The 23,462-nt window shown below is 47.8% G+C and overlaps 4 protein-coding genes across 4 annotated transcripts; 2 read left to right on the plus strand and 2 right to left on the minus strand.

Annotated features, from left to right (window-relative positions):
- Nucleotides 1-2,399: 2,399 nt before the first annotated feature.
- On the plus strand, nucleotides 2,400-5,880 carry L3040_008197 (uncharacterized protein; the record flags this gene model as incomplete). The annotated part of the gene is made up of 7 exons (XM_007297170.1): nucleotides 2,400-2,489; nucleotides 2,572-2,650; nucleotides 2,710-3,167; nucleotides 3,221-3,405; nucleotides 3,452-4,638; nucleotides 4,691-5,665; nucleotides 5,714-5,880. 7 exons carry the CDS (start codon nucleotides 2,400-2,402, stop codon nucleotides 5,878-5,880), a joined length of 3,141 nt encoding a protein of 1,046 aa, XP_007297232.1.
- Nucleotides 5,881-7,924: 2,044 nt separating this feature from the next.
- Nucleotides 7,925-10,400, minus strand: L3040_008198 (uncharacterized protein; the record flags this gene model as incomplete). Its single annotated transcript, XM_007297169.2, has 4 exons — nucleotides 7,925-8,808; nucleotides 8,862-9,632; nucleotides 9,786-9,947; nucleotides 10,106-10,400. The coding sequence occupies 4 exons, from the start codon at nucleotides 10,398-10,400 to the stop codon at nucleotides 7,925-7,927; spliced, it is 2,112 nt and encodes a 703-aa protein (XP_007297231.2).
- Nucleotides 10,401-10,769: 369 nt separating this feature from the next.
- L3040_008199 (uncharacterized protein) lies at nucleotides 10,770-12,893 on the plus strand (the record flags this gene model as incomplete). The annotated part of the gene is made up of 4 exons (XM_007297168.1): nucleotides 10,770-11,377; nucleotides 11,532-11,825; nucleotides 11,875-12,188; nucleotides 12,241-12,893. 4 exons carry the CDS (start codon nucleotides 10,770-10,772, stop codon nucleotides 12,891-12,893), a joined length of 1,869 nt encoding a protein of 622 aa, XP_007297230.1.
- Nucleotides 12,894-22,068: 9,175 nt separating this feature from the next.
- Nucleotides 22,069-23,067, minus strand: L3040_008200 (uncharacterized protein; the record flags this gene model as incomplete). The annotated part of the gene is made up of 1 exon (XM_007297166.1): nucleotides 22,069-23,067. One exon carries the CDS (start codon nucleotides 23,065-23,067, stop codon nucleotides 22,069-22,071), a length of 999 nt encoding a protein of 332 aa, XP_007297228.1.
- Between the last annotated feature and the right edge of the window lie 395 nt (nucleotides 23,068-23,462).

Genomic DNA, 23,462 nt, shown 5'->3' on the forward strand with positions numbered 1-23,462 from the left:
GTCGAGATCGTTTAAGAAAGAATTGATTGTATACTCGACGTCGAGCTGTGCAAGCGCAGCTTTAATCGCTAAGTCGTGGTAATGCTTATAAGGTTGGAAAATCCTTACATCAAGAGGTTGCATGCAATGAGTGAGGTGAAGAATCAACGGGTACGGTAGAATGTGATTTTTGTTAGCTAAATTGATGAATTCCGGAGTCCGGTGGCTAGCGTGATTATCTATCAATATAAGCTTTTAAGGTTTATTCGGTCTATAATCTGCGTTTTTGATATAATGCTCGAGGTATAGCAATGCGATTTTATTGTCCGTGAATCCATTATCAGCTTCTTTAATAAGTGTGCTTGTAGGAAGGTTCGAAACGAACCATTGCTGCATGAGTCGTTTGCCTTGAATAAGAATCATCGGAGGAACAGGTTTTTGGCTAGTCGCATTGATCATCTCGATTATTGTTACGGATCTTCGATTCTTAAGGCTAACACTGTAGAATTATATATAAAAATTAATATATAATATTAAATAAGTTATATAATACGATATAGCACGACATACCTCTTAAATAGATCCAGGAACTAATACTTCCGTTCCTCGCGGACAGCTAATACGGAACTCAGTCTCGTCGAAATTGATGATATCTTTAGGTCGAATATTCATCTTCTTCAAGGTGCGTCGATAGCTTTTGAACCACTTGTGTATCGCGTTCGTGTCTTGCGCTGATATTCGGATTCGAGCGAGAGGTTTGGTCTTGATTTTGTGGAGGCCACTCGTTTTCTATCACTTTGTAAACTAGCTTTAGCTTTGCGGCTTCGCGTATTTATCGTATGTTTTGCGTAAGGCGAATATAACGTTATAGATCAATTGCGGTGTAAGAGTAAGCCAATTAGCAAGGAGCTGAACGATGAATTGGCGTAACGCGTTGATATGCCAGCTTTGCAAGATTTTATTTTGACCGCCGCGCTTGCGATTTTTCGGTCGCTTAAGGTGACTGTTCAATGTGCGCTCATTGAGGTCGTATATACGCGCAACAGTTTTTTGAGTCTCTTGAGGGTATTCGGACAAGAAGGTTGTAGCGCGTTGGAGACGCGTCGCAAGATCTTCAATTGCATTAGGACTACTTGGTTGAGCGTGGCTTTTGTATTGAAAAATCCTTGAAGGCTTCTTCGAGCGAGTGCGTTTTCGGCCTATAATTGATTGTAGAATGCGATTGAATTGTGCGGTGGTAGATCAAAGAATGATGTTGTAAATTGTATTTTGTATACAAAAACTAGTAGCAAAATAAAAAAATCCGCATTCGCTTCCGATCCGCAATCGCTTATGCCGACTAAGACTGAAAGGATGAAAGGAGGCCCACCTAAGCGAGCCGACGATTAGTACAGAGTCATATTTACAAAGTTTGCGCCGAACCAGCCTCCCCGGTATAAAAAGATCAACGCACGGGGACTTGACGAAATTACCCCTCCATGCTAAGTAAATTATGTGGTCACGTGAGGAGGGGTCAACGCAGTTCCCTTGCTCGAGGAAGAGGAAGAAAGAGGAGGCAGTAAGGTGAAGGCGAAGGTGAAGGCGAAGGTGAAGGCGAAGGTGAAGGCGAAGGTGAAGGCGAAGGTGAAGGCGAAGGTGAAGGTCACTCTTACTTACTTACTTGCTTGCTTGCTTACACTACGGTGCCGCCACGGTCACGGTGCCACAAACACGAGAGGGAGGACGTCGAAATGTGTTGGCTTGACATGCGTTGTACTTTTAAAAGACGTGTTCGTTGATAGACCGCTTGCTCATCCGATGCGGGCATGATCATGAGCGCGGGACGAGCTTGCTTCCTCTCTGGAGGCCTCTCTGGAGGATGAATTTGATTTGCTTTGCTCCAATAGTACAAACATGAGATTGGAAATGCTTGAATACTTGAACCGGGAGTAAATTATTACTGCCGAGTCGTATCTTGTGTATCAGAACCGAGTAGAAAGGGAAGCCAAGGGCGGGTACAACAATAACAACAACGAAAACTTTTACATCCTGCCTTCGTCTTCCCCTTCCCCTTACCCTTCCCCTTCCCCTTCCCTTGCCTTGCCCTTCCCCCTACATATGGAATAAGCATCGCCGTCTATTCTATCCCATGCATCCGTTGTGTGCATGTACCACGACGATTCTAGACTTTGCATTTCCAATAAGTACCTACCTAGCATACATACAGTACTACTCGTGCCCCTGAAACGTGATACGATCAACCGACCCGACTTTCAAGCAAGCTCGACTGACTTGCTTACCGCTTTCCCGTTGCAGAAAAAGGCGTCTCCAGCCATCCACACAGGCGACCAAAAATAAAAATAAGAGGGCAACGACATACTCTGCTCTTCTACTCGCCACACATACGCAGATAACGCGGCGCATTCGCAGCAGACCTCGAGATGGATGTGGCTGTATTGAGAGGTCGCATTGTCGCGACGCTCAGTCCAGAGGCCGACCTGCGACGACGCGCAGAATTGGACTTGAAGACTGTAAGCAAGCAAGCAAGCAAGCAAGCAATCCCGCGCCGGGCCAGGGCGGAAGAGGAGATCCAAGTTGACCACTTTGAGGCAGGCCGAAGAACACACCGGCTTTACCGATGCCCTTCTCGAGATCCTGCAAAATGAACAGGAGGCTTCCGTTCGCATGTCGAGTACGCCGCCATCAAACCCCTACCCCGCTGCTTCCACAAGAACTAACGCACGACTGCAGCGGTTGTTTACCTCAAGAACCGCGTCACAAGGGGATGGGACACGGCCTCCGATGCGCAGAATAAGCCTATTGCCGAAGACGAGAAGGAAAGATTTCGACAACGATTACTGCCCGTCCTAGCATCCTCCCAGTCTCAGATTCGATCACAACTCGTCCCCATCCTCCAGAAAATTCTTCACTACGATTTCCCCGATAAATGGCCTTCGTTTGTCGATATCACGCTCAGCTTGCTCAACACCAACGATGCCGCCTCTTTATTCGCAGGCTTGCAGTGCCTACTTGCGATTTGTCGCGTTTACCGATTCAAGGCTGGCGAGAACCGAGGCGACTTCGACAAGGTCATCCAATTGACGTTTCCTAGACTGTTGGTTATTGGACAAGGATTGGTCAATGAGACAAGTGAGGAGGCGGGCGAGATGCTCCACGTCGTGCTGAAGGCATTTAAGCATGCAACTTTCGTAGGTTTTGGTCGACAGAGGGATTAACCGGCAAAAATACTGACAAAGTTTAGTTTGAGCTTGCTCCTTCCCTCAGAGAGCAATCAGTGGTGATCGGATGGTGTTCTATTTTCTTACAGACAGTTGCAAAAGCTGCGCCGGAATCTGCCATGCCAGCAGATCTGGCAGAACGAGAGGCAAACCACTGGTGGAAGGCCAAGAAATGGGCTTACTTCAATCTCAACCGCCTTTTTGTCCGGTAAGTCTAGCCTGCATCATTTACCTAGCTTTGCTGACTATGGAAGTTATGGTAATCCATCATCGTTACAAAAGGGCAACGGCGACGACTACAGTGCTTTTGCCAAAGACTTTACTGCCAACTTTGCTCCCGAAATTCTCAAGGGGTATCTGCGACAAATCGAGCAATGGGTGGCCAAAACAATATGGCTCAGTAGACCATGTCTATCATTCACTCTCGTTTTCCTCGATGAGTGTGTCCGACCCAAGGAAATGTGGAACCATCTCAAGCCACATCTTGATTCCCTCGTGACTCACTTCCTGTTCCCCGTTCTGTGCCTTAGCCCCGAAGATGTCGAGAAGTTCGAGACAGACCCCGAGGAGTACCTCCACCACAAGCTCAACTTCTACGAAGAGGTTTCCTCGCCTGATGTTGCTGCTACAAATTTCTTGGTTACGCTTACCAAAGCCCGAAAGAAGCATACGTTTACTATTTTGACTTTCGTCAATACGATTGTCAGCGAATATGAAGCGGCGGAGGACAGTAAGAAGAACCACATCGCAAAGGAGGGTGCTCTACGCATGATTGGAACTCTTTCCAGCGTCATCCTGGGGAAGAAGAGCCCAATCGCCGAGCAAGTAGAGTACTTCTTGGTTCGTTTTGTTTTCCCGGATTTCCGCAGCACCCAAGGATTCCTCCGTGCGAGAGCTTGCGATACCGTGGAGAAATTTGAGCAGCTTAACTTCAAAGACACCAACAACCTCCTCGTTATCTACCGCAACATTTTGGAATGTATGGCAGACCCAGACCTCCCTGTCCGTGTTGAGGCTGCCCTTGCACTTCAACCGCTGATCAGGCATGATATCATTCGAAAGAATATGCAAGCGAACATCCCCCAAATTATGCAACAGCTCCTCAAGCTCGCGAACGAGGTTGATGTCGACTCTCTGTCCAATGTCATGGAGGACTTTGTTGAGGTCTTTGCGGCTGAGTTGACACCATTTGCGGTCGCACTAAGCGAGCAGTTGCGGGACACATACCTGCGAATCGTGCGAGAACTCCTGGAGAAGAACGAAAAGCGGGACGACGACGAGTACGGTGACTACTTTGACGACAAAAGTATCACTGCCTTAGGTGTCCTGCAAACGATTGGCACTCTCATCCTTACTTTGGAGAGCACGCCCGATGTTCTGCTGCACATGGAGTCAATCCTGATGCCAGTGATCAAGGTGACATTGGAGAACAAGCTCTACGGTTAGTCATAAGTTTCTTCATCGTGGGTTATCAAATTACTAACTCAATCCAGATCTATACAATGAAGTCTTCGAGATTATCGACAGCTGCACGTTTGCCGCCAAGTCCATTTCCCCAACAATGTGGCAAGCTTTCGAGCTCATCCACGCCACGTTCAAAGCGGGTGCTGAGCTCTACCTTGAAGACATGCTCCCAGCTCTCGACAACTTTGTTCAGTACGGAGCTGCCCACCTCGTCCAAACTCCTGCGTACCTTGATGCGATGTTCGGTATGGTACAGGATATGTTCGCGGATGAGAAGGTTGGTGGCGTTGACAGAATTTGTGCCTGCAAATTAGCCGAGGGTATCATGTTGAGTCTCCGTGGCCACGCCGATCAATACGTTCAGCACTTTATCGGAACCGCTATGCGCACTCTGACGAACGCTGAAGTGAAAGTCAAATCCTACAAGATTCATCTGATGGAGATGGTAATCAACGCCATCTACTACAATCCTGTATTGGCACTACACATTCTGGAGTCGAACGGATGGACAAACAAATTCTTCAGTTTGTGGTTCTCCAACATCGATAGCTTCACAAGAGTCCATGACAAGAAGCTCTCAATCTCGGCTATTGTTGCTTTGCTTACTCTCAATGCCGACCAAGTACCCACGAGTGTGCAGCAAGGCTGGCCAAGATTACTCCAGGGCATTGTCAGACTTTTCCAGACTCTCCCAGCCGCCACAAAGAATCGGGAAGAGGCTCTCAAAGACGACTATCCTGTTGACGGTGATGCTTTCGATGATGATGAGGAGGATGAGTGGGCCGGTGACAATAATAGTTGGGATGACGAGAATGATGCTGGTGCAGAAGAGGGCGAGGTCAAAGACGAGAGCACCGCCTACCTTGAGTTTTTGAACGAGGAAGCACAAAAATTCCAGAACCTCGAGGATGGCGACTCTGATGATGAGCTAGGCGAGGAAAGCCTTCTCGAGACTCCACTTGACAAGGTCGAACCATACCAGCTTTTCCGAGATGCACTCCTAAGTAAGTGATGTAATATTGCCTCTAGTGTATGTACTAATTAACATCTAGAACTCCAACACGAACAACCCCAGCTCTATGAATCCCTCACAACATCTCTCAACCCTAGCGAACAAGCGATAGTCCAAGGCGTCGTAAACCAAGCTGAGATCAATGCGCGGGCTGCTGCTGCGTTGGTAGCCGCCGGCCAAGCTCCGGTCCCCAACATCGCTCCTTGAGCATTTCAACACGATATAGGGCTCAATTTTCTGGATGGAGGGGGGGAGGGCGGGGGTCTACTTTAAGGTCGTGAGGCAAATGTGCATGGCTGGCGTTTTATTCGTGGGGTCTCAGCATCGTCTTAGCAGTGTGTATATCTCCTCGGCGTCTCCTATTTTGGAGAGGTATTTCGGGGGATGTGAGTGAACGGGAGCGAGACGGTGATAGACACGTACGTGGGCGAGAAGAGAACGAATGCAAAGCAAGGATAAATTGCATTGCAGAGATTGAAATGCGTTCTAGTCGACCGACTATAGTTAATTAGGTAGGTAGCTAGGTAGGTAGGTAGGTAGGTAGGTAGGTAGGTAGGTAGGTAGACGCTTGGTGGAAATAGATAGTTGATACTTGCTGTCGATGAACATCCATTCTCTCCCTCCCTCCCTCCCTTCCTCCGTCCCTCCCTTCCTCCGTCCCTCACCCCCCAAACTCATGCATGCTCCCAACACCAGCTAGCAGCAACATCTGACCTCTTCCCATCTTTTTTCAATTTTTTCAATTTTTTCAATTTTTTCAATTTTTTCAATTTTTTCAATTTTTTCAATTTTTTCAATTTTTTCAATTTTTTCAATTTTTTCAATTTTTTCAATTTTTTCAATTTTTTCAATTTTTTCAATTTTTTCAATTTTTTCAATTTTTTCCATTTTTTCCATTTTTTCCATTTTTTCCGTTTTTTTTTTTCGAGCGAAGCCACCTCTGAAACCGTGGTGAGGTGCATATATATTCCAGCCCCTATAGCAGCGAACCACACGGAATATCTTCCTTCTTGGTTCTTCCTTTCGGAAGAAGCACTCACTAGTGGACTTGACATCTCGCGCTGTTATGCACAGCCAAAAGCCGAAGCGAAAAGCAATAGCGAAAAGGAAAGAAGGAAAAGAGAAGGAGAAGAAAATATCGAGAGCTATGCTGTGTCTTGCTGTGTCTTGCTGTGTCTTTCTGTGTGTAGAACACGTCGGGAACGACTCGACTTTGTGGCGAGAGCGAGAGCGAGAGCGAGAGGTGAATCCTGGATCATGGAAATGACTGGATACCGGATACAAGTGACGAGAGGAGAGCGGCTCGATGGCTTGAAAAGTGATTGTCCCTGGTCGCTCTGTATTGTCGTGTTAAGTGGGCTGTGTGCTGTGCTGTTGCGTGGTGTAGTGTGGTAGAATCTTAGACCATATGTGTAGCTCTGCCAGCAGGTAGGTATATGTGTATGAAAATGTAAGTATGTAATCAGTATCAATAAATAAATTATGGAAAATACATTAGGGGTTAGGTACTACAACTTAGCTTGGGGTTAATTAATCTTCTCTTCTTCACTCTCTTCTTTTTATTCCTTTCTCTTTTTTTCTCCTAACTAGAATATTAAACATGAAAGCAGTATGGTCAAGAACTGTAAGTGGACCTAGACTAGGCAGTGTGATTATCGCTTAGCTCTTGCATGTTGAAATTTGGTTACCTGCTGCTTTGCAATATGCTTGATAGCCAGCTCGTTACTTAGCGCTGCTTGAGACTAAATACTCAAGTATGCGGCGTGGCAACAATAATGCTTCACCAAAACACATTGCGAAATAGAGAAAGCCCAGAATTATCGATACAGTTTGGTATTCCTGATCAAATCGCTAGCTATGGAATATACAGTCCAGGTGATTCCGAAGGAGCCTCCCTGATTCTATGACCTGGGAACAGAGCGAACGCTAAGGGGGTCGGCCTATGCGAGAGGCAGACCAGACCAGATGTAATTCTTATGAGGGGAGTGGTGGAAGGGAAAGAGGTAAAGTGAAGGGTAGTAGTTCTGGTGAAGACGCAATGCTCGTTCAACGCTTTATGCAATGCAGGGGTGAAATATTCAGAAGGAAAGGTAAGGGAAAGACAAGAATAACCGAACAATTTGAACTTGCAATAGCTGGCGGAGCAGCTTGGCCCAATCATGGATTTGAACAGGTAATCTGGCCTGATCAAAAGAAAAACCTTAGCCATCTTCCAGAACACCATTTTAGAGGCTTGTCATAAATAAACTCTTCAAGTTGCAGTACGAGAGTGCACCCCTGGATGTATTGATGTCCTGGGTGGATCGGGTTGGACTTCCATTTGGCGAATCGATGGAGGCGCAACAGGGGACGGTGGAGGGGGATCGTCCTGGGCGTACTCATCCTCGTACTCGTCTTCGTAATACTCTTCACTTTGCGTACCCTGGCTTTGGCTTTGGTTCATGGCAGCAGGTTGGTGGTGTTGAGCTTGTTGGTCTTGTGTTGGGGCAGTAGCCTTCGGTGCAGCCTTGTTTCCCTTCTTTCCTTTCCGTCCCTTCATCTTAGCCTTTTCCAAGAGTCTCCGTCTCTCCGCCTCTTGCTTCCTCACTCGTCTGTCTTTGATCTCGTACTGCCTAATCAAAGCCTCAGGTGGAGTGCCAAAGATACGCTCATACTCGCAGAATTCGCAGATCCAAATCTCTTGTGGAGATGGAGGATGGTGATAGTTCTGGAGCTCTTGCTGGTGGCGACGTTGACGAGCGGCGAGGAGGTATTCCTTGCCTGTCCGACGACGATTCTTTTTAGGCGGTGCTTGCTTCTGACCGTTCGGCGCATGCTGGGATGCTGCGGGGCCTTGCTTTGCTGACGCTGCTGTGTTGGGTCCATGGCCTGCTGGCATGTTTGGGCTTGTTTGGGTGGCGTGTGTACTCGTGCGAGCTGCTGGACTAGGGCTCACACTACTTGGGCCGGGCCAAGCAACTGGAGCAGGGACCTGGGAGTCGCAGGTGAAAGTGAATTGTGCAGAGGCAGGACTAGACTTCTTTGAAGCTTCTTGTTGCAAGAGACTGAAGCTCTCCTGACCTCGAGAGGGAGTGATTGGGGTCCTGTCGGCGTTCGCATTGGCAATTGATCTAGAGATAATCCCTGGCGATTCGGCTTGAATAAGGAGTCAGTGAATAGAGCTGGAAAATTAGTCATCAAAGGCTTACTGGAGGGTGACCACTGAGGTTGTCTTTGCTTTGTGGTACGTCCGTTCCCCCAATTGCTTGAAGCATCAGATAAGTTTCTCAAAGGGCTCCTGCCGTTTCGGACTCGACCATATCTTCCTCTGCCAGGACCAGAGATGCCTTGCCCATTGCTTAAGACTTGATATGATCCAACCCCAGCATCTTCTCCTAAATCCTCTGGGCCAGCTACGCCTACTACGTCATTTGAAAGGTGAACCCCATTCAGGTTCGAGTCACCTGGGGTGGGAATCTTTCTTTTTTTCTTGTTGTTTGTATTCTCGAAAGAGTCGTAGCCGTCTGCCGAAGAGGCAGCAGAGCCTGGTGGATGGGGGCGAGGATTCGGGTGTTTGGAATCTGGCTTCTGAACATAGCGGAAGGATCTGCCTGTGTTGTCTGCAGAGTGTCTTGAGTAGACCCGACTGCGATACCCAGCCTCGGCCTCGTCCTCCTCACTGTCCAACTGCTCCCCGTTACGTCTCGAGACATAGTTACGCTCAATCTCATCAGCTCTTTCACGCTCGCTCGGATGCTGCGATTCTACAAACCCATTCGAACCAGCCTCTTCTCGAATGCCATAGGGGTGGTAAAATAGCGGCGTAGTAGTCTTGGGTGTCGGAGGGTATTTGATCGTATGCGCTACGTCTGGGGATAATCGCTCACGTAGACGACGTTTTGGCAGCGGTCGGATTGGCCGATCTGGGTACGGGGAGGTAGCATCTGGAGACGTGTCTCTGGGCGAGTTGGGAGAGTATCCTAGAATGGGTTCGAAGAAGCCAAATCAGCCAACGGAAAACACTGATATAATAGACCGTCATGTTTTGCAAGTTTTCATGCGGGAGGCAGAAGTGCAAACGGATAAGTAGTGGTAGGTGCAAAGACAAGGAGCAAAATGGCGTAAAAGCATACCCATCACCGACGCAGCCATTGCAGTCAGGACTCCAGCCAGCAGCACTGAATTCCTCCCTCTTTGCAAAGCAGCCACTATCTGCGAGACTCCAATCTGTTTGACAGCCCGGATCCCGGAAGAGGATCTTATGTTGCCCTCCTGGAGTACCCCTAACGTGCCCACTACCAGATAAATAAATCAGCTCAAGATCTTTCACAAGAAAACACGGTCCCAGATGAAGATTTCCAGCAGCCCCGTTGAGCTGAAAACGTTTGAGATAACCCAAGTTCTGTCCCCAGGTTGGGATGGTTGGAGATAATTTCAGAGGATCCGTACATACCTCTGACAGCAAAGCGTCGACAACTTGCAAAGGACCAAGAACAGCAGCCAACAAAGGTGTATGCAAGGAAGTCGTCGATAGGAGGAAAGCAAGAGTAAAGCCGGCTGATGAGATTTGATATGAAGGCAAGGAGAGGTGAAGTGTTTTGATTTGTGTTTTTTGATTTGTTTGGTTTCCGACATACGGAGTTGAGGTGAGCTGGCTTGGGCTGGGTCGGGTCGTAGATTGGAGTGGTGTGGGTCTCCACAAAGACGATTCTGGTCCGTGCTGCTCCATTTCCTCTACGGCCGGCCATTTTCCTGAGGGCGCATTTCCGATCTCCCCCCGCTGCGCTCGCTGTGAGCGGCAGCTCGAGACTCTCCCTCCTTCTTTTTGCACTCTACAATACGCACCCCTCCTCGCCGCCGTCATGATCACTTCAAGCTCCCAAGATCCTCGTTGTCCAATTCCGCTCTACCAAAAAGCCCTCTAGAATAAATATTCAACACTGCTTCGAATCCCACTGTTCCTGTTTCCGCCTGCGCTGAAGCTCCTCGACTTCTCACGCTCAACTTCCGACTCCCTTCACCAACCACGAGCCCGCCTTTTCTAGCAGCGCAATTGGGATACAAAACACCGATTAGCACGAAATCAACCGCAATTTACAAGCCAGGCACTTGTTGCAATGGACACAGCCAGACGTTCTTCGAGAGCTGCCCGGTCCAGTCAGCCTCTACAATCCGCCTCCCAACACTCCTCTACCTCTTCGAACTCATCTGGTCGCGCAGACAGGGCTACTCGATCACACAACAAAGCCGAATCGCCGCGCAAGTCAACGCCCTCGGGCTCATTGTCGTCGGATCCCCCAGATGACACCATCAGGGCCGTGGTCGAGGACGCTGTCCAAACACGTCGAAAGCGCGGTCGGGGTGAAGATCAGGTGAAGCAGGTGAAGATGCTAGCTACCGAGCCCGAAATAATGAACGGCACAGACGAAGTAGGAGAGGACGACGAAGCCGTTCGTTGCATATGCGGCTTCGACGAGTACCCAGGCCCTCCACAGGTTGCCGAAGAAGACAAGAAGACGGGGATTAAAGAAGGATTAGAAGATCCTATGATCACATCGGCAGATGTAACAGAAGACTTGGCCGGATTCTTTTTGCAATGCGACGTCTGCAAAGTCTGGCAGCACGGTGGCTGCGTGGGAATCATGAACGAAGATACAAGTCCAGATGAGTACTTTTGCGAAGAATGTCGGAAAGACCTGCACAAGATTTTCACCGCCTCCAATGCGTAAGTAACGCTCTGAATGCTCAGAAGTTTAGAATGCGTCAAGTTTTCCGCGCCGACGCCAGAGCGTGGCGCAGATCAGTCTCACAAGGCTGGCTCATTCAAATTATGCCTCATACTCAAGATCCGGGCGTTTCGCTAACATGATGAAATGTAGGCAAAGATACTCGCAATATCTACCTCTATACCCAACTTTATCCCGAACGACTTCTCGAGCAGCATCATTTTCGAAGGATGGCACGCGGTCTCCCCGAGGAAGTAAAAGTGGCAGACCATCCTCCAGTCTACAGAGCACAGCAAAGAGGAGATCAACTATGAACAGCAGAGATGCGGCGTATGACGAGGCGGCAGAATTGCAGCGCGCAATTGAGGCGAGCAAAGGTCAGAAGAGTGAAAGTACCGACGGGGGAACCACAAGGCGCGGGAAACGAGGACGTAGCGATAGCGAAGAGTAAGCATGGCCCTTCTTTAATACAAATCCCAGCTGCTGACGATTTCAGGAAACCCGAGGGGCCAAAAAGACAGCGGACAGCATCAGCGTCTCCGTCGCCTTCTCCTTCCCCGTCGCGAGAGCCCCAACACTCTACACCTCAGGCAGATTCCGACGATGGGGCGAATGGGGCGAATGGGGCAAATGGGGCAAATGGGGCAAATGGGGCAAATGGGGCAAATGGACGACCACCCGGTGGAAAGAAGATTCGAGGCGCTGCGGCGCGAAACCACAAGGAGAAGGAGTTGCGGGAAGAACGAGAGAAGTCGAGACAGGAGGCAGCGACTAAACGAAAAGGTCGTGCTGAGCGTCGACGTGTCGAAGGTCAGTCTCGCGATGTTCACGCTACGAGAATCATGCTAATTAAGGATCTCAGAGGCGGAAACATCAGAAGAGGCTCCACTTGCGCAAAGAAATTCCGTGGCAAAGAGTGCAGAACCGACTGCACCACCCGTGGATCCTCCACCATCGTCACAGCCTATAATCCCTGACACACCTCCTGCTATACCACCTCCAGCTTCCCACAAGAAAGGTGGCCGGCCGCCAAATGCCCGAAAGGGAAAGCTGGGAAAGAACCAGTATACAAAAGACCGAGATATTCCAGAACCAGATGCCCAATCACCGAACCGTTCGCAATCGCGAGACGTTGGAAAAGTGGAAGAGACCGTGCATACCACGACGAACAAGGCATTGAACCACGAGGGAAAGGTTGGGAAATCGAAGGCTGTTGTCAGCAAAATTACAATGACGGATATGAGAAGAAGAGTGGCAGCCATACTCCAATTCATATCACGGACGGAATACGAGTTGGGCGATGCGATATCGCATACAACCAGTCATACCGCCGAGAAAATGATCCGTGGCCTGGCTGATGGCCTGCCAATGATCAAAGTCAACGGCGAAAACGGTGCTAGTTCAAAAGAAGGCGGATCCGGGGCGACGGCCAGGGAGTTTAAGGACCTTTCTTGCAAGGAAATGATTGTCGAGTTGACTAAACAGCTACTGAAATGGCAAGACGAGTTCGCTTAATAGGTCGGGCTATCGATTGGAGGATAAACTATAATAAGGGGAGTTTGTTCGTGGGGTCTCTTTGGTTGGCCGGCGCTTAACGAAAGGCTACTTATGATGATGATACCCCTCTCCATCTTCGGGGGGTGGCAGGTTTCTGTCTATCTCTGATAATGACCAGAACCCAATACCTTGCTGTACCCGGAGCAACGAATAATACTCATAACAAATACCAAACGTTTTAATCAATCTTTGCGTAAACAATAATATTGTGAGCTGCATGTCAATTGTGTTCTGGGACATTAGACCTGCAAGATTTATGCTTGATATCCGAGGACTGTTGACATGCTCGCTAAGGATCATACCATTGAGCTTAATCGCATCTGTCTCCAAAGAGTCTGAGACTTTTGCCGAAACATACAGGATACAGAATGCTCAAGACCACCTTCATGGATGTCTTTTCGCCTATCTGGAATCAAGTCTTATGGTTGACGGAACTGCACCCGAAAAGAATATAAGGGGATATTCGCCCGCCTTTCGTCTCCAATTTAGCCATGGCCGTTCGTGCCTTTCACGTATCTAGCTAGCCGGTGGGTTTCACGAGAAGACCTTTACTGTACTCTAGTTCAACGAAATTCAACTTCTGCATTGAATAGAGTATCGAAAAAGAGGGTAAGGGAAGGGAAGGGAAGGAAGCCGAACAAGTATATCTTGCGCCCCGAGGTTTGTCTTGAATTGTTGAACTTTTCCTGGCTACGTGCTTTACCGGCGTGTTGAATTCAGGTAGTAAGTGGGCTGGAGATATACCTGCTTTGATCTCGTGGTATTGTGACGTTCACTGTGATTTTTTTTAGTGTACATTTTGAGCTCTTGGTAGTGCTGGTGCTGATGTTACAGGATCCATCAGGATGCTGTCAACGATTGATATATAGACCGAAAGCTGATTTGGATCTGCCCACTGCTCTGACGATCGCCTTTCTTCCTACTCACATGCTATACGGGACAGTCAGCTAGCTGCACGTACCGTAGTCGGCTGTAGTTCGTTTCATAGAGTTTTCGCTACAGGTCGCAGCTTTTGTTTACATCAGTAAGCCACAGGAATGGGAATGAGTGACTGCTATGCATTCACCCTTTGATCACTTGATAGGCAGTTTTCGAGAAGGCATTTCGTTGCACGCCGCAGTTTCGTCCTTCAATAAGGTAAGAGCAAGGGGGCTACAGAGCAGAAGCGAGCGCTTTCCTATCCACCTTTGCCAGTGTAAGAAAGGTTTTGTTGCATGTCGCAGTTGTAATCTTTTGAGGAAGGGGCAAAATTCTGGAAGGAGCGAATGTTGGTCGCCTCGAAAGAGTTTAGTTGCATGTCACAGTTGTGTACTCTCTTAGGAAGGAGCTTGATTCTAGGTGGAAGGAGCGAAAGTTGGTGGCCCTGAAGGGGTTTTGTTGCACGTCGCAGTCGTGAAACTTTTTAGGAAGGAGAATACTTCTAAGTGGAAGGAGCCAACGTTACTCGCCTTTATTCACTACATGATTTCCGAATATATTTTTGTTGTATGTGGCGGTTTTGTTTACTTTCGTTGTCTACCTAAGTGAGATCAATTTTGCGCCAACCAATCAGGAGAATTTCCTATGTTGGTGCGGAAGGGGTTGGTTTGGTTTTCTTGCAGGTCGTGGCCTTTCTTTACTTTGGTAGGGGAGGAGCTGGATTCGATAGGGAAGGGGAGGGAGGGAGGAGAGAGCTGACGCTGTCTGCCTCTTGGTTTTTTTGTTTAATGGTTGAGTACATTGTTATCTAATTCCTGGCACGATGAATTCTTGGATTCAGTCAGTCTTTCTGTTAGGATAGTATCGCTACGGCTCAGGTCTTGACTCCGAATTGACCATGGATCGGCACTTACCACATGTATCCACAGACTCGATAGTGTTGTATTAAATAGATGTGGACTGATGCGATTTCAGACGTCTAGGCGAGGATTGGACCGGCCATTCGCGGATAATGCACGGGGGAGAAGAGACGAAACTCGAGAACAGAATGTCGGCTTTGCAAGGAATCGCTAGCTATTTTCCAAAGGACAAGCATTGCTGGGTGAGGGGAAGCTGTCCGTCACTTAGATCTCCGAGACTTTCAGGAGGTTTTTGGAGCGATGTTGCCTCTCTTCTCCACAAGTTGATGTCTCTGCTGCCTGTGCCAAGTTGAAAAATATTTGTATGGCTTTTACTCGAGTTTAGTAAAGTCTCAGTTCAGGCCTGAGGAGCACTTGAATCGACTCCGAGCTAGTCGCCATGGTTGGGGAGTTGAAGCTATCAAGACCGGGGTAACTTCTCGATAGCATCTTCCTGTGTCTATCGGTATCCGTTCCTATCTGCTTCGAACATTGAATTTACCCAGAGCCTATGACTAACCTCGTGCCCGGTCTAGTCTTTAAAAGCAAACTCTGATTATCTTAAGCTGGGAAGTACTTCTTATATCCTCGTCTAGATGACATCACATAGCGGTGTCTCTTGGTCGGTCTTGAGAGCTTGTCGATCTTGATCGAAATTGTTTTTATTCGTAGTTAAAATGTGTTGCTAGGTAAAGTGTAAGGTGAGAGCGTGGTCCGTGCACAGTGCACGGACACCTCAGCCTTGGCATGCTCCCACTACAACCTCGCCCCCAATTCCTAGTCTTAGATAATACAAGTCATTCAACCACACATATCAGAAGCTTCCTCGTGACTGCACTATCATCATCTAGATTGATACCAGCAATAGGTTATGAGCCCCGAAGCCTGATTCAATTCATTCCAAGGTATTTCCAGACTTCAAACACCCTTTTCGGCGTGTTGGAATACTTACCCCTCCCCTGACAATTCGTCACCGTGGCGCGCGATTCGTCAGAACGCGCTTCCACAGCACCCCTCGTCGCAATTGATTCTCAGTTGCAACCTGCTGGTGTAGCGATAGGTGAGGCTAATACTAGCGGTTCCCCAAGCAAGAAGCAAAGGGAAGCTGCAGTCAAGGCAAACCTAGCTATACAGCAACATCAATATACTACGAAGAGAGGAAAGGCGGCAGAGGAACTGCCTGCTTCAGAGAAACCATCATTGGTGCTTGAACCTGGAATCTCTTCATCACCCCCTCAACCACGCTACCCAACGCTACCAGACGTAGGAAGCTCACCATACGTGGCAGCAACTCTGCCTGAGGTATACCCTCAATTCTTCCCCGAGGCTAACAAAGGTGAACTCTCATCCAGTGAAGACGAGTTTACTACTCCCTTAAAGAAGATCTCTAGGTCGCTAGCGCGCTCAGTCGACAGCGAACCTCCCCCTCCTCCGAGTCCTCCGAGTCCTCCCGAACCACTCACTACGACTATACTTATACGTCGAAAGAAGATGAGTTCGAGCCACAGCCTCAACCTACCCGAAGCTTCAAAGCTGAAGGGAGGTGAGAACTATTAGCAATGGAAGGATAAGGTGATCAATATTGCCAAGTCCAATAGGATTAGTAAATACATCAATCCAAAGTCTAGGTCTTTGATACCTATGGAAGTCGACGAATGCGACGACACAATCAAGGCAGAAGACCTGCAAAAATGGCTGGATTGGGATACTAGAGAGTCACAAATGAAGCTTGCAATTACTTTGAATTGCAAGGCTGGTCCTTTAGGACACACACAAGGTAAAGCCACTGCCCTAAATATGTGGGAGTCTTTACGACATTAGTATGAGGGTTCTGGTACGGTCTTAGAATACAACGCTATTCAGACCTATGTCACAATCAAATACGACGATTACCCTTCTTTAGAGAAGTTCGTGATGGCATTCAAGATTGCAATTACGAAGCTTGATTCGCTGGATATTGCGCCGCCCTCATAATGGAATCCCGTGATGTTTATCGCTGCCTGCTTAGAGAAATGGCCTATTTGGGCTGAGCGCTAGAGATCGAATCTACGGATGGCGACTACTATACAAAAGAAGGCAGAAATCACCCTCGAATCTCTTATTAAGGACATCACCGACGAGGCTCGAGGCAGCGACTCAACCAAAACAATCAATGGTCAGGCCTTGTACGGTAACAAATCAAACTCAAACTCGAACTCGAATAACTCGAATGCGAACAACAAAGGAAGAAACAAAGGTGGCAATGGAGGTGGAAACGCAGTAAACAAATCGAAGCTATAATAAGTTGCAGACAAGAGACCTGATTGCAAGCACTGCAAGCAGCCCAAACCTCTACACCCTCTTGAGGATTGCTTCGTCATCAACAAAGAGCTACGAGAGGCGTTTGAGAATAAAACTGGCAAGAAGGCTATCTTATACTTTAAGCGTGTTGAGAACAAGAAAGGTGGAGGAAACAACAACAAGAAGAAGGACGATGAGGAAGTTGACGGAGAGATCTTTTCCCACGCGCTCCTTCTTATTGAGGAACTTCCAGTTGATGCTAGTGGCACAGCACTCTACACGTCGTTAAATAAGAATCGTTGGCTCTACGATATAAGAGCAACTGATCACGTTTGCAATGATCTCTCTAAGTTTACTGTTTATACAGCTAGAGAGGATCTACCCTTCATGAATACTGTGGGAGGCCTAGTTCGCCCCTTTGGTATTGGCATCTGTGTCATCAAATGCTTTAGATCGCGAGGCTTGGCAAGCGTCATTGAGTGTAAGAACACGCTTTACATGCCCTAAAGTCTCGTTAATCTGTACTTAAGCCTGAAGTTGAGCAAAATCGGTGGTTACTTGAAAGGAGGTAAGTTGCTTACGGCTACCGATAAAGAGATCTGTAAGGTGGATGTCAAGTTGTTTATTATTGAGGATGACTCTTGCGCACCTTCTGCTTTTGTCACCGGCTATGCCCTACTTGCAGCCATTGAGAAGGCTTCTATTGATATTGAACTCTAGCACAGACGTATGTGCTATGCTGGCCTACAAGCAGTTCGCGACACTCAAGGTAGTGTTGTAGGAATGAAGTTCAAGGAGACCAAAACTGGTAAGACACGTGTTTGCGCCCCTTGTGAGAAAGGTCGTCCTTTTAAGAAGACTAATAAGGTGTCAGCACGCAAGAGACCTACGATTGCTTTACAAGAGCTATACGTAGATGTGGTCCATTTGACTTCTACTGGGATTCACGGTCACAAATACGCCTTAATCTTCATTTGCCCAGCTATAATGGCTAAGTAGGGATACACTTACGCAGTCAAGAGTGACGCTTTTATGGTCAACAAGAAGATGATTCGCTTTGCTAAGACTTAATACAATCGCATTATTAAGGTGTGGCGCTGCGACGGAGGTAAAGAATACTCTTTTAAGCAGATGAGAGAGTTAGCAGACCACCTAGGTATGTTACTTGAGGAATCGACACCTTACACCCCCGAGCAGGACGGTAGATCGGAGCGATCTATTCGTACTTTAATGGAAAAGCTACGCACCGCAACCATTGATCAGGAGATTCCTGAGTTCTTGTGGCCCGAGTGCTTGATGGCAGTAATCCATATCACTAATCTCACAGCTAACACTGCCCTTTTGGATGGAAAGACCTTTTACGAGGCTTTCTGGGATGACATTGAGCTAGGGGTGATCTATAAACCTTCGGTCAAGCACTTGCGAGTACTCGGATGCAAAGTCTACGTCTTAATTGAGCCTGAACGCCGCGTACAAAGTCGCAAACTGGCGCCTAGAGCTGAGGTCGGAACATTGGTTGGTTTCGAGGGCAGTAATATCTGGAGAGTATACGTTCCTTCTCGATCTGGTGAGAAGGTGGTTCGTACCTCTTATGTTCGTTTTGATGAGGATGGACTCGTTACCGAACCTACCTTTGAAGAAGAGGAGGAGGTGCTACCTAGAGCTAGGGGTGACCAAGTTGACCGTAGTCAGCTTACCTTTAGCTAGCACAACCAGGATCAAGAGTCCTTTAGAGGCCTTGATCACTACGTCCAGGATGGACTAGATTTCGATGATAATTTGGAAGAGACTGAGGACGAGGAGGCTACCGATAAGCTCTTTGAACCTTATAGAGCTCTTTCTCCAAACGATGAGGAGGAGGTTGAGGAGGAGGTCGAGGAGGAGGTTGTTCCCTTTGAGGTAAATGATGAGACTCTAGAGGCTCTTACCATTCGGAGACCACGCAAAATCTACCCTTAGGTTCCCCTTTCGGAACGAGTAAATACTCGGTCCAGCACTCGCAACGCTGCTGCAGCTCCATCAGCAAACGTAATCATTAAGGAAGGAACTAATACAAACACCTACCAATGGACTTACTTCAACGCTGCTGAGGAGTCACCATTTGCAGACGATCTTCAGACCATGGAAGAGGCTTTTGCACGCTTAGATGCAGATAACTGGCGCTAAGCTATTATCAAGGAGTACTTTGCTCTTCGACGCAAGGAGACGTGGTCAATTATGAAGAAGCGTGATATCTTTAAGGGTGGACGTATTCTAGGCTCACGTCTATTATTTAAGACTAAGAGAGATGAAAACGGAAAGATCGAGCGATACAAGGTGAGATTCGTGGTCTAAGGCTATACATAGCAAAAAGGCCGTGATTACGATCAGACCTTCGCTGGAGTATGCAAATCAGCTGTTTGGAAGCTTGCAATTGCTTTAGCCGCCTTGTACGACCTGGAGGTCCAACAGTTCGATGTTGACATTGCCTTCTTGAATAGTGAAGCTGATAGCGACATCTATGTCAAAGCTCCACCAGGATGGGTCGAATTCGGCTACACTCTTACTAATGAGGACTGCTTAAAGCTACGCAAAGCTCTGTATGGCCTCAAACAATCACTACGCCTTTGGCAGAAGTTGCTACGAGAGCGACTTGCTAAGCTAGGATTCGCCTTTATAGAAACTGACAACTGTGTCTATATCAATAGAGACTTTAGAATCATGGTTGTTACGTATGTTGACGATTTCTTAGTAATCGGCAAATCGGGTCTAGTTTACGAGCAATTCAAGAAGGATCTGCATAACCTTTTTAATATCACTTGCATTAGCGAGGCTTCTTACTTCTTAAGAGTTAGAATCGTTAGAGACCGAGCAGCTGGCATTATTACCTTGTGTCAAGACGCCTATATTGACAAGGTGTTGGACCGTTTTGGTATGTTTAATTGCAAGAGTGCACTTACACCTTTTGCAAGTGGCTCCGAGGTTCACATGGTCAAATTCGAAGGCCAAGCTACTTAGTATGAGATTACACTGTACCAGTCAATCGTTGGCTCCTTGCAGTACCTCGCAACTCACACTCGGTGGGATATTGCTTACTACTGCTCTTTATTAGCCAAATTCTTGATTAATCCGTCACCTCAATATATGGCTGCCGCTAAGCGCGTTCTATAGTACTTACAAGGTACTTGTATGCTGTCAATTGTTTTTGGTGGAAAGGACGCTGAGCTTACCAAATTGGTAGGCTATTGCGATTCTGACTGGGCCGGCTCTAGAATGGGTCGAGTCTCACACAGCGGAGGAGTATTCTTCTTTGCAGGAGGCGTTTTTAACGTTATTTCTAAACGCTAGACTATTATAGCTCTTTCCTCAACCGAGGCTAAGTACGTAGCTATGTGCAAATTCGCTCAAGAGGCCGCCTGGATTAGGCAGGTACTCAATGAGGTTGGCTATAAGAAGGCTGACGCGAAGAAAATTGAGATGATTTGTGACTCACAAGGAGCACTCTCACTCTCTGAAAACCTTGAATACTACTAAAGAACCAAGCATATCGACATCAAGTTCCACTACGTACGCCATGAGGTGGCAGAAGGACGACTCGACTTGTGGTATATTCCTAGCAAAGAGAACGTCGCCGACGGTATGACAAAGCTACTGAATGATACAGATCACGCTGCTTTTGTACAACTGCTTCGAATGAAGGTGCTGAAGCTATAGAGCTCAGCAAGGGGTGTTTTCTTAGCAAGGGGTGGTAAGGGTGTGTCATGGAAGGTTTTCTCCTCCTGGAAGTCGTACCTGCTACATTCGGTAGAAATTAGGTAAACTGTGCTCTTGGAGGTGTTTTTACTTCTACTTTACAGAAAAGGTATATTAGTTTAGATACAATTGGGGTACTGCCGAGAGCTTTTGAGGCCTCGACAGAGGGGTGTGTTGCTAGGTAAAGTGTAAGGTGAGAGCGTGGTCCGTGCACAGTGCACGGACACCTCAGCCTTGGCATGCTCCCATTACAACCTCGCCCTTAATTCCTAGTCCTAGATAATACAAGTCATTCAATCACACATATCAGAAGCTTCCTCGTGACTGCACTATCATCATCCAGATTGATACCAGCAATAAAATGGTTACTTTTTGCCAAAAGGAATCCCTCAGTGGATACTGAATGTCTCCAGGCGGCGTCTCTGTGGACGGTATCCAGTTCAGTCCGGCCATTTTTCTCAGGGGTATCTCGCTTAGTGTAAGCAAGTAACGGCAGGCAATGTCAACATCGATCAGCCTCACCCCTACCCAGAACTATCAAAAGAGATGTGATATTCTTATATACTCGTTGATATCTAATATTAGGAAGTAGGTGTTTAGTACAACAAAACAACAGTAAAAAAGGGTTTGTATATAGATAGATAGGTTCTGCCGAAATCTATTTAAATGTTTTGATCTACCAATGGCTTATGGAAGATGTTTACATATTAGACACATTCTTTGAAAAGAGACGAATCTGCCGGGCCGAAATTGATCGGCTTTCTCTGGATTACGCTTTGATAACTACATATCTCCTAGATATATGGTACGCCTGTACTGATGCTAATCCGCCCTTGTTGGTACAGCAGCTGGGGAAGAGGAGTGACACCAACTAGTGGCTGGGATGGAACTGGTATTGCTGGGTTTGTCAGTCTGCTTTTTGCCAGATCTGGTGCTTCGTGCATTTAGTTTTTAAGATATACCGAGACAATCTTCTGGTTTTAGGAGCAAAAAAAGGAGTGCAACTGGACATAGACTTACTGTTAACCACGTGCGGATAAGGCTCGTTAGATTCCGCTTTGTGAAGATGTAGAGCAAGGATAGTAGGCACGCGTGATGAGATGTCAAGAGTGAAGAGATATATCTGTCGAAAATCCGTGGGCAATAAGAGAGCCTGACATAGTTTTGGCTTCAACTCTGCCAAATGGACAGGTCGGAAGGAATATCAGGGCATGTACTCAGTTGAAGCACCGTCAGTCGAGGTCACCGAGTACGCAGAGAGTAGAGCACTCGATCTTTCTGGGGTGTTCGTATCCTGACATAGCTCATTCCTCGCCTTCCTCTTCATCCTCACTAACTTCCTCTCCCGCCTCAATAGCCTTCTCTCTCCTCCTCGCGGCCCTCGCTCTCTTCTTCTCCAACAGCTTCTTCAAATTCTTGGCCACATTGAATACCCCGCCCGTTCCCGTCCCACATATAGCACAACTCGGATCCTTCCTATATCGCTTCAGTGCACAGCTCTCGCAGAAGTAATGCCCACACTTTGTCACAATGGGATCCTTGTACTTCTCCTTGCATATCACACACGCAAACGGAATTCCTGCCAGCGCCTCGTCCTCATCCCCAGAGTCTTCTTCCTCTGCATTGCGGTCGGCACTTGCTATCTTCGTGCCGCCAATGACTTTCTTTCCCTTGGTGACATTCTCCCATTCCTTGTCGAGTTGCCAACCGGCTTTATAGTCCTCTCTAGCGTGCAGGTATTTGCAGTTATCGCCAAAACCGCAGAAGCCTGTTTGTTTGTAATCTTTGCAGACGTCTGGCGCAAAATCCGTGACGGTGATGGTGCGGATGTTGGTAGGGGCCTTTACTGGGCCGACAATTCGATTCGGCGCATCGGGGTTCTTTTGGATGAATTTAGTGGCGTTTGCCAGACCCTTATACGTTCCCTCGGCTGGCGCAGCTCTCGTGCTGCCCAGCAGGTTCTTACTGGAAAGTGCATCGGTGGCATTCTCGTCGTACCAGTTGGTCTGCTTGGTAGCGTCGTTGGAGCTCTTGATGGTGGCGCTGCGGTCGGCGGTAAACTTTGTTACTGTATGGTCGGTGGTGTTTGAGCTGCTATCCTTGGAGGATACGGTGACGGCGCCGGTGTTCTTCTTTCTGCGTTTGATCTTGCGCCCGGAGTCGTCTTCTTCGGAGGAGTAAGACCCGGAATCGCTGTCTGAGGCCGGGGGAGGAGTGGCGGCGCGTTTCCTGAAACTAGGTTTGCCGCCGCGTTTCTTGAAGAGTGCTACGGGAGCGGCGGGGGTTGGTTCTGTGATATCCATCTGCAGGTAGGGGGTGGTCCATGAGATGGATGAGGTTGGGCTGGGGCGAGGCTGTTGGAAAATCATCAGTACAACATGCCTTGCATATAAGGCAAGGCACCTTTAAATTCGACGGATTAACCCTCGGGCTCATGTCATGTCCAAGCCCATCAAGTTCGGTAATTACGTCGTCAATGCGAAGTGTGATAGAATCTCAAGGGAACGTTGTCGATAATCTGGTTTGTTTACTATTTTGGATTACAGTACGTGCCGTGCAGCAGAAAACAAACAAACAATCCACTCACTCACTCACTCACCCACTCACTCACTCACTCCCGCTGCTACCGTAGCTCTCTTTCTACAGTATTAAGTACGCCAACCAGGCCAATCCTTGGATTACTTGCCTCCCCCCTTGG

The sequence above is a fragment of the Drepanopeziza brunnea genome, assembly GCF_022702325.1.
Source record: "Drepanopeziza brunnea f. sp. 'multigermtubi' strain 214-2 chromosome Unknown ctg15, whole genome shotgun sequence".
Lineage (NCBI taxonomy): Eukaryota > Fungi > Ascomycota > Leotiomycetes > Helotiales > Drepanopezizaceae > Drepanopeziza > Drepanopeziza brunnea.